The 16,131-nt window shown below is 36.3% G+C and overlaps 1 protein-coding gene across 4 annotated transcripts in view; it reads right to left on the bottom strand.

Annotated features, from left to right (window-relative positions):
- LOC138703250 (guanine nucleotide-binding protein subunit alpha-11-like) overlaps positions 1 to 16,131 on the bottom strand; it is a 54,820-nt gene that overhangs the window by 5,994 nt on the left and 32,695 nt on the right. The window contains exons 1-2 of one of the 4 annotated variants that reach the window (XM_069830982.1): positions 14,091 to 14,679; positions 11,329 to 11,527 (exon numbers count right to left, since the gene is read on the bottom strand). In XM_069830982.1, coding sequence (XP_069687083.1) covers positions 11,329 to 11,527; positions 14,091 to 14,210 — 319 coding nt within the window. In that variant the 5' untranslated portion in view covers positions 14,211 to 14,679. Of the gene's footprint in view, positions 1 to 10,930; positions 11,528 to 13,446; positions 13,600 to 14,090; positions 14,680 to 16,131 lie in introns of those variants that run through there. The other 3 variants (XM_069830991.1, XM_069831005.1, XM_069831013.1) reach the window with 3 other exon arrangements.

Raw genomic sequence — 16,131 nt, 5'->3', positions numbered from 1 at the left:
GTTCATTGCAATAATTCTCATTAATATTCTTTAGTTGAAATTGGAATAGAATCTACAATATGTAACTGGACTCAAGATTCACGAACACACGAAAAGTAACAATATTTTCCTCCTCTAGCAAATTGCTAGCATTACGTCTGAGTGAGTTTCAAAATTAGTGAATCAATGCATCAGAATTCTTGACATGCCATATCAATAAATTAGTGTTATGCGAAGGCATCTACGTAAGTTTTGAAATTAGCGAATCAGTGTAGCAGATTTCTTTAGGCGCCATGCCATAAAGTTAATGTTAATTACTTATAGAAAGAAATACCACAGCGGTATGCAAGCTTAAAATTAACAAATCACAATTACTAAACTACTCCTGAAATGCTAGACCATGATTTTCGATAAAACAACGAATGGACAAGCGTTTAAGCAAAGGATATGAGATGCCAGCCGCTACTTTTATGCCAGATATTAAAAGCAAAATGTTTTTCATATAGCTAACATCCTCCATTTCAAAGTTTATTAAAGACTATTTAAACATAATTAATATATTTTCGAGTCTATATTTTTTCCGGTACAGTATCAGCGAGTTTTTATTTTAGACGGTACGGCATACCGGCCCGTACTGGCCCAACTACACACTGGGCTTCCTGCTGCGGGCCAATCAGGGGCTAGTTTCTATTCCTGACCACCTGCCGTGTTCTGGTTGGTTGAAGCAAGTTGGCCAATCAGCAGCTAGTTTATACTTGTCCCATGGCACTTCAATCCCTGAAGAAGATGACAGAGCTAGTCATCGAAAGCTTGGAAGCAACTATCCAACTCACCTACCTGATAACCCAAGAAGAATTATTCCATATCCAACACCGGGAAAGCCTCAGGTCCTATACAGTAGCCTAATATACTTAACATAAAATTACTTATTTTTATAGCATTTGAGCACATTTCGGATTTATCGTGATTGCGCAAATCTACCATCTAATGATAAATATTCTGAATTACTGGTAGGTACTTGAAATTTTGTGATATGATCTGTAAAATCAAACTAGGCATTTCGTGAACCTGTTGGATTGGAAAAATGTCTAGATGCATCAGATGTGTGCACTATTCCGTCCACTGTGTCGTGGCAGGACAGGTTACAGTAAATTACAAATTTGCTTGTCAGCCAATGCATCCCACTCCTGCCTATTCCGTTCCATCAACAATGCATGCTAGATCATTTGAAATGTAAGTCAGCAATCCATGTGGGTTTTTATGATGCAATGTGATGTGCTGCAGCCCATCCTAATCTGCTTAATAGTTTATGTATGCAAGAAATACTCATAAACATACACAGGTGCCTAGGCTACCTATGATAAAATTAAGAAATACTAGAATTACTGGAGCTACTTTCACACTTTCGAGGACTGTTGCAATTAGGAACTTCTTGCAATGTTTTTTTTTTTTTTTAATATGATGATTTCAAATACATGTGCATGCATCACAATTATTTGCCGACGTAATCTTCATTGTCAAGAGCTCTCATCTTTTGAAAACACTCTCCAAACCTTAATGAACTATCAACTGTCCCAGTCCGTAGTTTGATACAGTTCATCAAGAATATCAAACTATTGGATTGAGAAGATATTATGATGGGGAAAAGCAATAGATCTTTCAGGTCGTGTTGCTGGGGCTGTCATAGCTCCCTCTCCAATTAAATTCAATTCAATCTTCATTGTCACAGAGTTGAGCATTGATTCAATGTATTCTGAATTCTAGACAAGAAAAATACTGAGTTGAGGTAAAGAAACGCCTAATGCAAAATGTATTACGCCACTGTGATGCATAACGTGATTTATCATCTTATTGCAGCATGCGAACTCTTCACGTGCGTTCAGTATCTGTTAATATGAAAATTACCGTACCAGTAAGAAATGAATTTGAGTTACCGGCACTATGAAGACAGGTATTGAATTCTATAAAGTAATGCATTTTTTTTTTACAAGTCCACACCTGTGGAGTAATGGCTAGCACGTCTGGCCGCGAAACCAGGTGGCCCGGTTTCGATTCCCGGTCGGGGCAAGTTACCTGGTTGAGGTTTTTTCCGGGGTTTTCCCTCAACCCAGTATGAGCAAATGCTGGGTAATTTTCGGTGCTGGACCCCGGACTCATTTCACAGTCATTATCACCTCCATATCATTCAGACGCTAAATAACCTAAGCTGTTGATAAAGCATCGTAAAATAACCTAGTAAAATTTAAAAAAAAAAATTACAATACCTTACAATTAGTCTGAGTTTTCCACACACGAACGATGTGGAGGTAAATAAACATTTGATAATTGTACGTATTACACAGGCATCTTAATGCTGCTACCTGTGCAGAGTCCACCACGCTACAGCACAGACACTGATCTCTACAGTGACAAGTGTTTCTGTTCATTGTTTATGTCAGGCCTGAGCAAAAATAACTCGATTGAGTCACTTCAGACCATACCTTAACTCCCCCTCCACCTTGATGCGGTACGAGTAGGCAGGAAAGTCAGTGACGGATTGTATCGCGAGTATCATAGCTTTTACGAACTTTAGGCTCTCGCTGGTCGCTTGAATTCCACCACTAATGCACAGAGCCTTACTCTGCGTTTGTTTAGCCTATAAGGCGGTGTAAGAGAAAAGGCCATGGGCGGAGGTTTCTGCGTCCTTTTCACTTCTCCCTCTTATGCCCAGGGCTGGTTTATGTTCTCTATAATAATGTTTACTGTACTGTATATGCTTAGATACCTACAGGAGCGATAACTTTGTAGGGTTCCGAAAGAGCGAGATGTCTTGGCATTACACGCGAAATACCGTAGTATAGGTTATGTTAGGTTGCGACGCAGGTTCTAGTTTAATGGAATGCAACAGTAGAACCTTAAGGAAGCCCACTTACTTTAGATTAATTTTGTCAGAATGGATTTGTGATAACTCATATATATCTGCATTTTGAAAGTATCACGAACGTCAATTCATGACTTATCTAAATCAGTACAGGTAACGAACATCATCTCCATAAGGAATTTTGAACTAATTTCTGCCGTAAAGATTAATGTTTGGTCCTACAGAATTTATCTGTTATGATAACAATGGTTATAATGGCAGTTGACTTAATATTGTATATGTCAACATATATGTCGAACATGAAGTAAGGCCACAAAGGGAAAAAGCACTAGAGGAGTGGGATTCGATCCGGTGCTGTAGCTTGAACTTCGGCGTAGCTCAGTGGTTAGAGCGCTTGGTACGTAGAACCAAGGACCTGGGTTCGATCCCTGGTGCCAGAATGAATTTTTCTCTTCCAATAACCATAATTTCTAGCGCGTACGTCAACACTAGCCAAAGGAGAACATGCACGATTTGGTACGAGGATATAGGAGGTGGTAAAACCCTCTTACTTCAGTATTTTTCTTATCTGGAATTTAGAAAAGTACATTTACGTAGTATTATGTAAGCAGGGTTTTTAGCTAAAGCGAAGTTGCAGAGGTTGGCAACACTACGTGGTATGTGTCGATTTTACGGAGCGAGTTTACCTGCTACTTGCTGACTAGTGAAGTTAGGTCGGCGGCTAGCTAGCTAGCAAATTCGCTAACTCGCTCAGCTGTTCATGTAGAGTTACAGAATCAAAATTTACAGACATGAAGTGGAATTTGTTCAGTATTATTAAGTTCCTGGAAATATATGAACAATATCCAATACTGTGGAACATAAAAATGAAAGATAATATTTTAGATAACAAATCAAAAGAATCTATTTTCAAGCAATTTACAGAAGAACTGGAATCTGAAGGGCTGTTAGGTGATATGACGGACAAACAGCTCAGAGCGAAAATCAAAAGTGTTAAAGATGTGTACAGGCAAGAATTAACGAAAATTGAAAAGTCAAAGTTGAGTGCTTCTGGTCCAAATGACATTTACAAACCAAAACTGGCATGGTTTGATAAAGCCAACTTTCTGAGTGAAGTGATATCCGTTAGAAAGGAATCACAATCAAATGCCGTAAGTATTTAGCTTAGCCTATTTATTCAGATGTGTGCCTGTTATATTTTCCCTAATTGTGTTACTTTTTATCACAGTTTACTGATCACGGTGGTGTGTAGGCCTACCAACGAGTTAGAAGAGAGAATCTCTTTCTAACTCTTTGAAGCCTACTCAATTTTTTTTCTGCAGCAGTTTCCAACCGTCATGAGCATGCGCACATCGACTTTACTGTTCGTGCAGCGATAACTTCAGACTAGGTACTTGCTGGTTAAAGTCAGGCGTTGCAGCATATCAAAACTGTCGCTAAACCATTTCCTAATTTTCGGATCAAGCGCAAACCAGTCTCAAACCAGTGACGCACGCGCGTTAAAATAGTTGTGCTTACTTTTATCCACTGGACTGGCTACACATACTTTTTACATTAATATTTTATGTTTACATGCTTATCTATATTGGTTATTAAAATATACTGTGAAATTTAATAACATCTTCAATATACGATATTAATAAATTATTTGCAGTATATATGAGTGTTCGTGCAGATATGGTTTGAAATCAATGGCCATATTCAACAACAGTTTGTGATAACTAAACATTTTAATACATCAAATATTCATTATACATCTCACCATCCTCATTGAATATTAACACGACTACTTTGAAGTAGTCAATGTGTATTATCACCTTTAAATCGAGAAAAATTCGTTCCGGCACGGGAATCGAACCCGGGACCTCTCAGCTCTGCGCGCTGAGGGCTCTTTCCAACTGAGCTATGCCGGGACACGATCCACGGTGCCGGTCGTACTCGAATATGGCCATAAAAGTTATTTAAATATGCGCTCCTGCATATTGACTTACATAGGTTTAAATGCAGGTAGTAGGCCGTAAAACAGTACAATGAGAGGAGTTCGACCGGCACCGTGGATCGTGTCCCGGCATAGCTCAGTTGGAAAGAGCCCTCAGCGCGCAGAGCTGAGAGGTCCCGGGTTCGATTCCCGGTGTCGGAACGAATTTTTCTCGATTTAATGGTGATAATACACATTGACTACTTCATAGTAGTCGTGTTAATATTCAATGAGGATGGCGAGACCTCATATAATGAATATTTGATGTATGGAAGGGAGTTATTATTAAAATTGCTTTCAATTTTAAATTTTATGTACCCGTATTATTATTATTATTATTGTTGTTGTTGTTATTATTATATTATTATTATTATTATTTTACGGTATATTTATTAATATTATACCGATATTCATGAATATCGTTATAAAATCTTTGAAACGTAATATTTTCACAGCCATCCAACTTTTAACAAATTGTAACTTCTGTTTAATTTTGTATAATACAAAATGCTTGTGTCATTATTACACTTACGCAATAATCACTTATACAGAGTGTTCCATTTATCTTGGCCATCCAAAATAACTTTGTACGCAAGCACCAACATGAAAAATTGTTTCATACAAAAGGCGTACAACTGAAAGTGGGAAGTGATATTGTTGGGATGGCAACCTTGTAGCATTATTTATTAATGAGATACGAGTACTAACATTGTTTCTTTAAATGACACTATGTATTTATTATTCAATATTTAAATTATGCTCGTCAAGACCTTTCCAAAATGTATCACAGTGAGTCATTCTGACGAAGTCGGTGTAAACGATACGTAGTCCATTGCAGATGATACTTAGGATTGCGTAACCCATTACACGTAATTTCGGTTTTATATTCCGCTGAACACTGATGAATGAGTGGTCTGTGCTACATTTGGTTTCATGTGTTTACTGTAAACCGAAGCTAGATAGAATAGGTTACGCGACCGTGGGTATCTGCAATGTAGGCCTACTACATAATATTGTTTACACCAACTTCTTTTGTATGTACTATGCACAGGAATCATGCCGTCAAGGCATCAACGTTCCGTTTATTAGAGTGACACACCGGGATACATTTTTGGACAGGTCTTGACGAGCTTAATTGAAATACTGAATAATAAATACATGTGTCATTTAAAGAAACAATGTTAGTACTCGTATCTCATTAATAAATGATGTTACAAGTTTGCCTCCCCATCAGTATCATTTCCCCCTTTCAGTTGTACACCTTTTCATTTGATACTTGCGTACAGTTTTTTTTGGATGGTCAAGAAAAGTGGGACACCTGTATATATTTAGTCAACAGTTATTTCTTTATGATAGGTTAGAAACTTCACTTTACATAACAGGAAAATACACGGAAACAATCAAATATATTGAAATAAATTTAATTAAACACTATAATGGAACATGGAAATCGCCAAGGATGAAGAATGAAACTGCCATGATGAATATATTGAACGAGGGGTAGGAGGATTATGCCTTATGTCGATGTAGATTTTGTTACTCTGACAGTGAAAATTAGAGAAGGGAAAACGATTATAGATTAAAAAATTCAAATCTAAATATGTCATTCTTTTTTTAAAGTTCAAGGGGGGGGGGGTGTTCTACTGTAAGACCCCTTGCGTGCGCCCCATGCTGCCCATAGTAACTGAACTGTAAGGTTGCGAAATTGAAGCTTGAATAAATTATTGCCGAAAAATTAATCGGCCTCGACCTTGAATGCATTGTGCTTAGCTGGTGCAGCACGTTGTGTGCGTGACTTTGCTTCTCATGTCATTTGATAAAATACAGATTCCCTGAGAAAGGTGACTCAACTACTGGTACAGTCTCCAAGTACAGTAAGCTATAGAAAAAAAAAAAATGTCCAGGGTCTTGATAGGAGTCCATCTATATGTAGGCAACAAGTTTCGCACGACTGTAGTATATACCGTAATATACAGTCGCTCTTGTTTACTACATATGCGCAACTTAGTAAAATTAGGTGGTCCATTTTTTTCTGGAACTGCCCATACTTGTCATTGATTCTTAACGCAACATTTCAAGTTTTTTTTTTTCTATCTTCTGTGGAAATATCGAACCATATGCGCGTAAATTGAGGTGAGGTTTCGACATAAGCTCATTTCCAGTTCTCTTTCTAATATTAAAAAATTGTGTAGTCTTCGTAATAAACATTGTACTGACTAGCTGGCAGGAGGGCATTTACTTTGGGAAATTCTAACATATAAACAAGTTGCACAGTGAGTTCTCTCAGCTGTTCTTCTGGTCTGATACATGTATATAATAATCAGTGACGTCGCCAGGATCAGAGCAAGGGAGGTGCGGATGGGGTGCGATATTTAAAAATGGGGTGCGAGCTGTAAAACTGTGGTACATAAAAAAATCCAAAATATTCTTTCATGCACTTGCGCGCATACTATACATCTGTTTATTAATATTATTATGAGGTATTATTATTATTATTATTATTATTATTATTATTATTATTATTGCTCATCACATCCATTACGATACACTATGGGACGTAGTTGTTTTTTCACATCCAAGAAACTGTTTGTCTGTTTTTGTTCTTCAAAATAATTTATGCCTAGTATTTTGTTAATAAATTGCCCTTTGGGGTGCGGAAAGGGGTGCTCCGATTTTTTATGGGGTGCTTTCGAACCCTTTCGCACCCCCCTAGCGACGTCCCTAATAATAATAATAATAATAATAATAATAATAATAATAATTATTATTATTATTATTATTATTATTATTATTATTATTATTATTATTATTATTATTATTATAAGAATAATAGTAGTAGTAAGAACTGAAATTATTTTAATTTATTTTTAGGAGAAAAATCATGTAAAAAGAGATATAGAATGCAATGAAGAAAAGAATTTGGACGAACTTCAGACAAAAGCATCGCAAGATACGCAAAATTCTTCTCAACAAAAGAGGAAGTTTCCCAATTCACCTTCAGATATGAAAGCATCACTCATAAGTTCACACAAAAGAATAGCAAATAATCCATCAGCAATAAACAGTGCTGTTCAAAATTTCAATCAATCTTATGTGCAATTACATCAGGAGGACGTTTTTGATCTCTTTGGAAAGTACGTAGCAGCCGAACTTCGTCAGCTTCCATCACACGAAGCAATATTACTGCAGCAAGAATTACAGAATTCAATCACACATGCCAAACTTTTCTGTCTGCAGCAAACGCAAGAAAATTATCCACCAGATGAACAAGTTTTCTCTATCATTCCATCTCCTTCAAGCTCTACTCAGTCGTCTTAGTCCATTCCAACATACTCTACTGATATGCCACAAAATAGTTCTTTTACATTAACAGATCCTTGACAGAACAGTGTATTTATTACACATGAATTTTCTCTACAATAAAAATCTCTGCCTCTATTCCTTGAACAGGAATTTAAGTGATGAAGACAGTGTTAAGCAGGTTCCAAAAATGTATAGAAAAGGACAGTGAACAGTTTCAGCGTATTGTTGGTTAAATTGGGCGAGTTTGTAACATATTACTAGCGTCAACTCAGTGTACTGCATGCCAATAGGTATATGCCTACCATTGCTAAGCATATGAAAGTTGCTGTGTGGAAGAGCCACTTTAGTTTGACACCCAGTACTGAATCAACAGTACTATATAACACTGAATTCCAATGTGAATTTCGATTTGAAAAATTATATCATAAATTTACCAGTAGGCCCTACCTTAAAATGTGGCAAGGAATTAAGAGTGGCCTTAACAAATTTCCTCTGAAAATGCCAAAGTAGGCTGTGCCTTTGTTGCCTACAGGAACGACAGCGAACACACCTCAGCTATCTTCAAACTCTCCTCAGAGTGCTCAGTGTTTCAGGCGGAACTATTAGCTTTGCAAGAAGCAATCAAATGTTGTAGTCAGTCTGGTTACAGCGCTTGCGTTCACAGTGACTCGCAGTTAGCAGTAATATCAATTAATGATAAATATAACACTAACATTATAGCCTCAGAGATAAGAACTTTAATAATGAAAAGTGCCGTCCATATTTGTATAACTTGGGTCAGAGGGCATACTGGGATAGTTGGAAATGAGAGAGTCGATGAATTGGCAAAGATGGCAGCCAACTCTGATGTGCCGCTGTCGTACAATTTATGTCCGATATCCTATATCAAAAAAAGTAGCCAAAGAACATTATATGCAAGAATGGAACGAAAGATGGGTCAATAGTGATAAGGGAATTCTTACAAAAGAGCTATATTTTCCAACGGTCTATGATCGTAATAAATGTAAAGTAATAACGCCAAATTTCGTACTGACACAGTTTTTGACTGGGCATGAAAAATTCGGGGAATACTTTAATAGATTCCATATTAAAGACGATGCAACTTGCATTTGTGGGGAGGAATGTCAAACATGTATTATATGATTGTCCAGTCTTTTGCCGTGAAAGATACGAGCTTGAGTTGTTACTGAAAACTTTAAATTATACATTTACCAAACCGTTAACCAATATACTTACCAACTCCAAATCATGTCCTTCTTGAATAGAATATTCGTGAAACTGTAAAATGTTAAATTACTCCGGGAAAAAAAAATCGTATTAGTTCTAATCAACTATAATGAAACTGTAAGTCTTCAATTTCGCATACTATAATATTGTACTATTGGTATTAATTTTTATTTTAATTAGGCATTTGATTTTTAATTTTGAGCCATTTCTTGTAATACCTGATTATTGCCATTTGTTGTTACTAAATAATGTATTTAATTCGTAAATTTTAAGCCATCTCTTAGTATAGCTATTTATTGCTTCTAAAATAACATGTTTAATAGCTATATATATATATATATATATATATATATATATATATATTTCTTCCTATAACCATTAGATATAAATATAGAGACACGCCTTGAGGCTTTATGAAACGATCCATTCTTTCATTAAGGTGCATTCTTGTACATAATTCATGTGAATTGTAACCTTGACCACAATTTTGTATTATAATTTTATTATTGTTTATTGCTTATAAAATATGTATTTTGATGCCAGCTATAACCCTAATATACCTCAGGGTGAAATAGGGTTTATTAAATTGGATAATAAAAAAAAAAAAATCCTCTGAGCTATGATATGGTTAATCATTTAACACAATGGATTTACTAACATCTAATAAATAACATCTAAGAACTAAATTCTCCAGATTTCTGCATTACTTACTGCACGTTAGTCATTTACTCTTCTCATGTACAGTATAGTACCTACACAAAGTAACTACCAGTACTCAAACCAAGTCCACATCCACTCTACGTATGGTACTAAACTACTAGAGTAACTGCAGAACTTTTTAAACTTAGATATAATAAATATTTACACATTTTATTAATTCCACAATTAAAGTTCATGAATATCGTGTTAAGATACTGGTAGTGGTGAAAAAGCTAGTAGGAGTAGGAGGAGGATGAAGACGAAGAATAATAATATGTTATAATCAACCCATTACATTTATTATATTTGCATATGGTACAAGAATTACTGAAAAATATGATAGTCATATTACATTCTACCATGGCTAACGAGAAAGACAGGTTTCGGCACGAATTGGAGTCACGTGATTATCATGGTCTAGTCATGGCCATCTTGACAATCATCTAATATAAATACATGTTCAAAGTTCTAAAAAACAAAGGAATTGCTATATTAAACTCATGTTAAACATGCATTTATATATAAACTTGTTCAATGTTGGCCATGTTATGACTAAGAATGTGACGTCGCGCTGTAACCTGTCTCTCTCGTTAGCCACGACACTCTACTGACAAAACAAAGATGGTGACTACGTAATATAATACCGTAATTATATATGTAGGCCTAAGGCATAGTACCAAAAGCCTCAACAAACCTAACCTAACCTGATTCTCGACCTTAAGAAAACTCTCAATCTACAAAAAACCTGAAGTTCCGTAACTTATTACTCTGTAGACCCTACGAAATCTTAGTAATAATACCCAGAACTACACCGTTACCTCATTTAGGCCTATATCCAATCTTTAATTTCACTGATCCAACTAGAGAAATATATTATCATAACTATTCGGCCGGGTAGCTCAGTTGGCAGAGCAGCTGACTACAGACTGGAAGGTCCGGGGTTCGATCCCGGGTAGTAACGGGACTTTTTCTCGTTGCCAAACTTCCACTCAGCCTCCTATAAAATTGAGTACCGGGTCTTTCCTGGGGGTAAAAGGCGGTCAGAGCGTGGTGCCGACCACACCACCTCATTCTAGTGCCAAAGTCATGGAAAGCATGGAGCTCTACCTCCATGCCCCCCAAGTGCCTTCATGTTATGTGACGGAAATACCTATAGCCTAGAGAAAAATATACTGCCGGGATTTCCAATGCTAGTAATTTCTTTTAATGATTAGCCTATTATTTGTTACAGGAGAGTACAGTGCTACATAATGTACCAGTACTTAAAAAATTCAGTGATTACCTCTCAAAAGTGGCAGACCACTTTCCATCAATTCCATAGCAAATCCTCGAACCATATCTAAATTTTCAGGAATATCTATGAGATGTAGAACAACAGGTTGATTTTTACCAAAAGCATCTCCTTTTGCTATTAAATACATCAGTGTAGGAGCCATACGTTTATCAGCTGCTGTAATGGCTATTCGGATTTCAGTTTTTGCCTGTGAAATAATAAAGTGTATCTATTTATAATCTTATTTATAATCATAAAAAAGTCTGATCAAGTACTTATCTATTCAATACCAATAACAAAGAAAGCAATATAAAGATCTTTAAATATAGTCCTAAAAGAATTACAACACAGGATTCCAGGGGCGGCTTTTGGGGTAGTGCCAGTGTGCCATGGCACCGCCAATGAAATAAACAAAAAATAATATCCTGAAAAGCAGTTGTAATAGTTTATTTCTACACATTTTATTCATATTTCATCTGAACGAGCGCGCGCACAGATCGGGACGCACTCTTGCAGCGTTTTTCCGAACTTTGGAGCCACTTCTGTGTGGCACTGCCTACTTCCATATGACACTGTACAAAAGGCTACTGATTCTAGTTTATAGGCTATACGTTTCTTATGGCAGACTTTGAGCCGAATTCAGTTTGACTCAGTAGTTAATATTCTGCCCACTAGAGCACAGTAATGCAGAAATTTCGCTAGATGGCAGGGTTATTGGAGACGTTAGGAAGGGAACCATGAACCGCAGACTTGCACGAAAACACAAGTTAAAGTTCCGCGCCAGATGTTAATGTAATGTTGCCAATTCAAAACTAATGCACATAACTTGGATTTGAATGTGTAAAATATTATCCGTTTAACTATATTGAATGAGGAGATAGCCACGGTTCTTTTTAGAAAGATAAATATTTTTTTCATATTATGTAACACTGTTTGTTAATGTTGTGTAATATTATTTTGTTTTATTTTGCGGCAAATAAATATCGCTGCACTGTTGCTATAGTATTGATGCTTTTGTTAACAATACACGAGATCTATGCAGGACATGAACATGTGTTATTCAGGCCACTGCCTTGGATTCATCGGCTTGTTAAATAAAATGCAAACGTGTTCGTTTATTATCTATATCACTGTTTATCTCGTGTGTTTTTGCCAGTAATTTTATTGGTTATAAGATTTATTTGTATTTTACTAACAATACTGTGAAAGTTTTGCATTATCTGTATCTGTAAATTTCGTTATTAGTTTCGGAAATGTTATTGTAACTGTTACTAGATGCATTATTAACTGTACACCTGGTAAAATAGCTGGTTTAATTAATGTGTTTTATTTAACATAATGTAAACGTGAGCTGCGACTATCAGTTTCACTAGGGTAATTTGCGTAAAACCTTTTTTCATTTTTGGCACCACCACCAGAATGCCTCACCAGCCACCACTGCAGGATTCAGATCAATAAGAGTTTGTCTTCCATCACACTTTCTGGTTTACAAAAAAAAAAAAAAAAAAAAAAAAAAAAGTAATTCGTTATTACATCAGCTAAATGATTATCACTCATTATCATTACAAAAACTCGGCCATTTCATACTTTTAAGAGAAAACTGAACTATAACCGCGCAATGCTGACTTCTTTGGCCTTCTGAATTTTCACTTAAAACACGAAGGAAAAAATATTCACTGCTCTCGTCGATAATTTTATTGGAGTACTGCTATGTTTGACCTACTATGATCCATTGGGATACATACCTTAAATTTTAGGATAAACACTTACATTTATTGTTACACATAGGTATAAAATAGTAAAGTACCGGTACATTGTTTATTAATTCCTGAAGAATAAAATACTAAATACCAAAACATTCGGTAATGTACTGTAGGTCGTAGGCCTATTCACATTTTATAACACTGAGAAAATCCTTAGAGAAATTCTGAAGGATTCAATTCAAATTTTGCAATTTCATTTATATTTCAAATAATATGATTTCACCTCACTTTTTCTTTTGAAATTTACTGTATGTATTTTCATTATAAACTTCTACACGTGTATTTGTTTTCTGGATCCCTGTGGTTATCCTTATTGAAGGGCAGATGGTTTTATTTTATAAATCCGATATAGGCCTATACATACCAAACATTTCCATAAGTATTTGCCAGGAAGGTACGTTTTCTCATTTGGCAAATTCCACATATTATCCATGGTGACTGAAATTTTAAACACTGCACATTAAATGACTGTTTATAGCTAGTTTTTATTAGATGAAATGCGATACGAAGAGTAATAATTAGCTACACCATTAACTATCTTCCATATTGGATTAATCAGAAACAAAAGAATATTGAATTTAATACACAACATTAAAATAGTCATATACCGGTATAATAAACAAAAATTTCTCTCGTAAAAACACCGTATATTTTACTTTTGAAAGATAACTGGTAACACGCTGTGTGTAACCAAAACTCCTTAGAAGTGAGTCATTACATATTTTTAATTAGGCCTAAATATTACAGCATATAACAATAATTTACAAGATTTATAATTTCAAAGCACAGAATAGCTGAAATCGTGATTTGAGAAGGCATGTGTACAAATTTTACAGCTCCCAACGGACACGCCAGACCATATGCTTTATTCATACAGTATATGAAGTGTAAAGGTCTTGGTCTCTTCAAAGCAGAGTGGGAAGCCCATCTTCAGCACGCCAATACTTGTAGAGTCCTCGCACTGTCAGCCAATCCCTACGTCACAGCTACTCCAGATTTTTTACTCACCGAATGCATCAAATCTTTGCAGTTAACCAAGGCATCCGACGTAATTAAAGACCCACGAACCAGTTTGTATGACGCTCGACGTATGAGGAAAAAACTATGAGGAAAAGGAATTACAGGCATGGGCTAATCTACCTCAGAAAGGTCTTGGCGTAGAGCTATATAGCGAGTTTACTTTAGTGAATGGATACGACATCGTGAAGGCTTAACCTCTAGCGAGTGGCGCGAAGCTATTAAAATGACTCCACACATGTCTTGAGTAAGTTCCCTTCCGGGCAGACCTTGGGACAACATCCTTTGTCGGCGATGCCACAGAGAGCCAGAAATACTTGCACATGTCCTGGGCTCTTGTCCGCACGGTGAAGTAGGCCTATCCATAACTCACGACACCTTAGAATTCGTTCGATGATCGCCGACAGTTTAGATCAATAAATTTTCAAGTTCGAAGAAGTACACGGACTGGCAGGCAATGGCAGTACAAGAAGAATAGACATGATTGTCATCCCACCAAATAATAACAATGGCTACATCATCGATCCCATCGTTAAATTTGAAAAACAAAAGAGCCAACCTGAAGATGTAGGAAAAAACTACATCTTCAGGTTGGCTCTTTTGTACAAGAAGAATAGACATGATTGTCATCCCACCAAATAATAACAATGGCTACATCATCGATCCCATCGTTAAATTTGAAAAACAAAAGAGCCAACCTGAAGATGTAGGAAAAAACTACATCTATGTACATACTGTTCCATATTTTATGGACAAATATGGCCTACAACTAATTTTCAGTAATAGGCCTTATGGTTGGAGCGCATGGAACTATTCCTGGTTTCTTCTCCCAAATCTGGCAACGTTTCGGCCTACAGAGGAAGGCCATTGACGACATTGTTCTTGCAGCTCTGAGATGATCCATATTTCTACTCTGAAACCATCTCTACGGTCAACAGTGACCTTCAAATAATTAATTATTTATTCATTGTTGTGTGACTCCATTAAAATTAAACATATTACGTTATTTGTACTTTCAACTGCCTATTGTACAATATGCTCTGGCTTTGTGCCAGCCTGTTAATACAGGGAGGTGTTATTGTTTAGATAAATAAATAATATAAAACTAGTCAATATCTACTTATTTTACGCCCTTCAGTGACTACAAATTTATATGTTTGTGACTCAATGGGCGCTTTTGGTGTAGGCTACAATAAGTCTTTGAAATCAGTGCCATATTGAAGTTGGGGTATTACGAAATTAGTAGTAATTTATAATGGCAACTAATCAGCAGATAATGCTAAAGGATATCCCGTTTTAAAGTCAAAGGTCTAATGTTATAAACATGGTAATGCGTGCTAAGTGGGACGTGCACAGGGAGGGGGGGGGGGGTGAGAGCAGGGGTTGTAGTCTTAAATAAAATAGTACCTACCAGGGCTCTTCGCCAAAAATTTATAATTATAATAATAATAATAATAATAATAATAATAATAACAATAATAATAATAATAATAATAATAATAATAATTAGCGTAAAACCCCAACAAGACACTCTTCAAGGAACTGTGTGTAAACCGCATATTTACAGGGACTGCATTTTTTTTTTTTTTCCTTGTATGGAGGGGGGACCCGAAGGCTTGCACTGCAGCCTGAGGCTTATTGTGCTTACCACTCCTATTCTGTGAATGATTGGGTAGTGAACAGCCGCGCTCTTATACAAGTATAGCATGCCGCACCATGAACTTAACCTGGGTTATTATATGGATGATGGTGATTATATGAATATTGATGATGGGGAAATGAGTCCGAGATCCAACGCCGAAAGTTTCCCAGCAATTCTGCTTCAATTGGTTGAGGGAAAAGCCCGGAAAAAACCCCAACCAAGATTTGAACCCGGGCCCACTCGTTTCATGGCCAGAAATGCTAACCACTACTCCACAGCGCTGGACGGGACTGCATGTTAGACGGCTATTTCACTTCCACCTTGTATATAGTACCTATTATCATTTGCTTATTGAATTACATCATTCATGGACAGTAGTAGAGTATTACC

This window comes from Periplaneta americana, chromosome 1 (assembly GCF_040183065.1).
Source record: "Periplaneta americana isolate PAMFEO1 chromosome 1, P.americana_PAMFEO1_priV1, whole genome shotgun sequence".
Taxonomy (NCBI): Eukaryota; Metazoa; Arthropoda; class Insecta; order Blattodea; family Blattidae; genus Periplaneta; species Periplaneta americana.
This window is presented reverse-complemented; position numbering and strand designations above follow the sequence as displayed.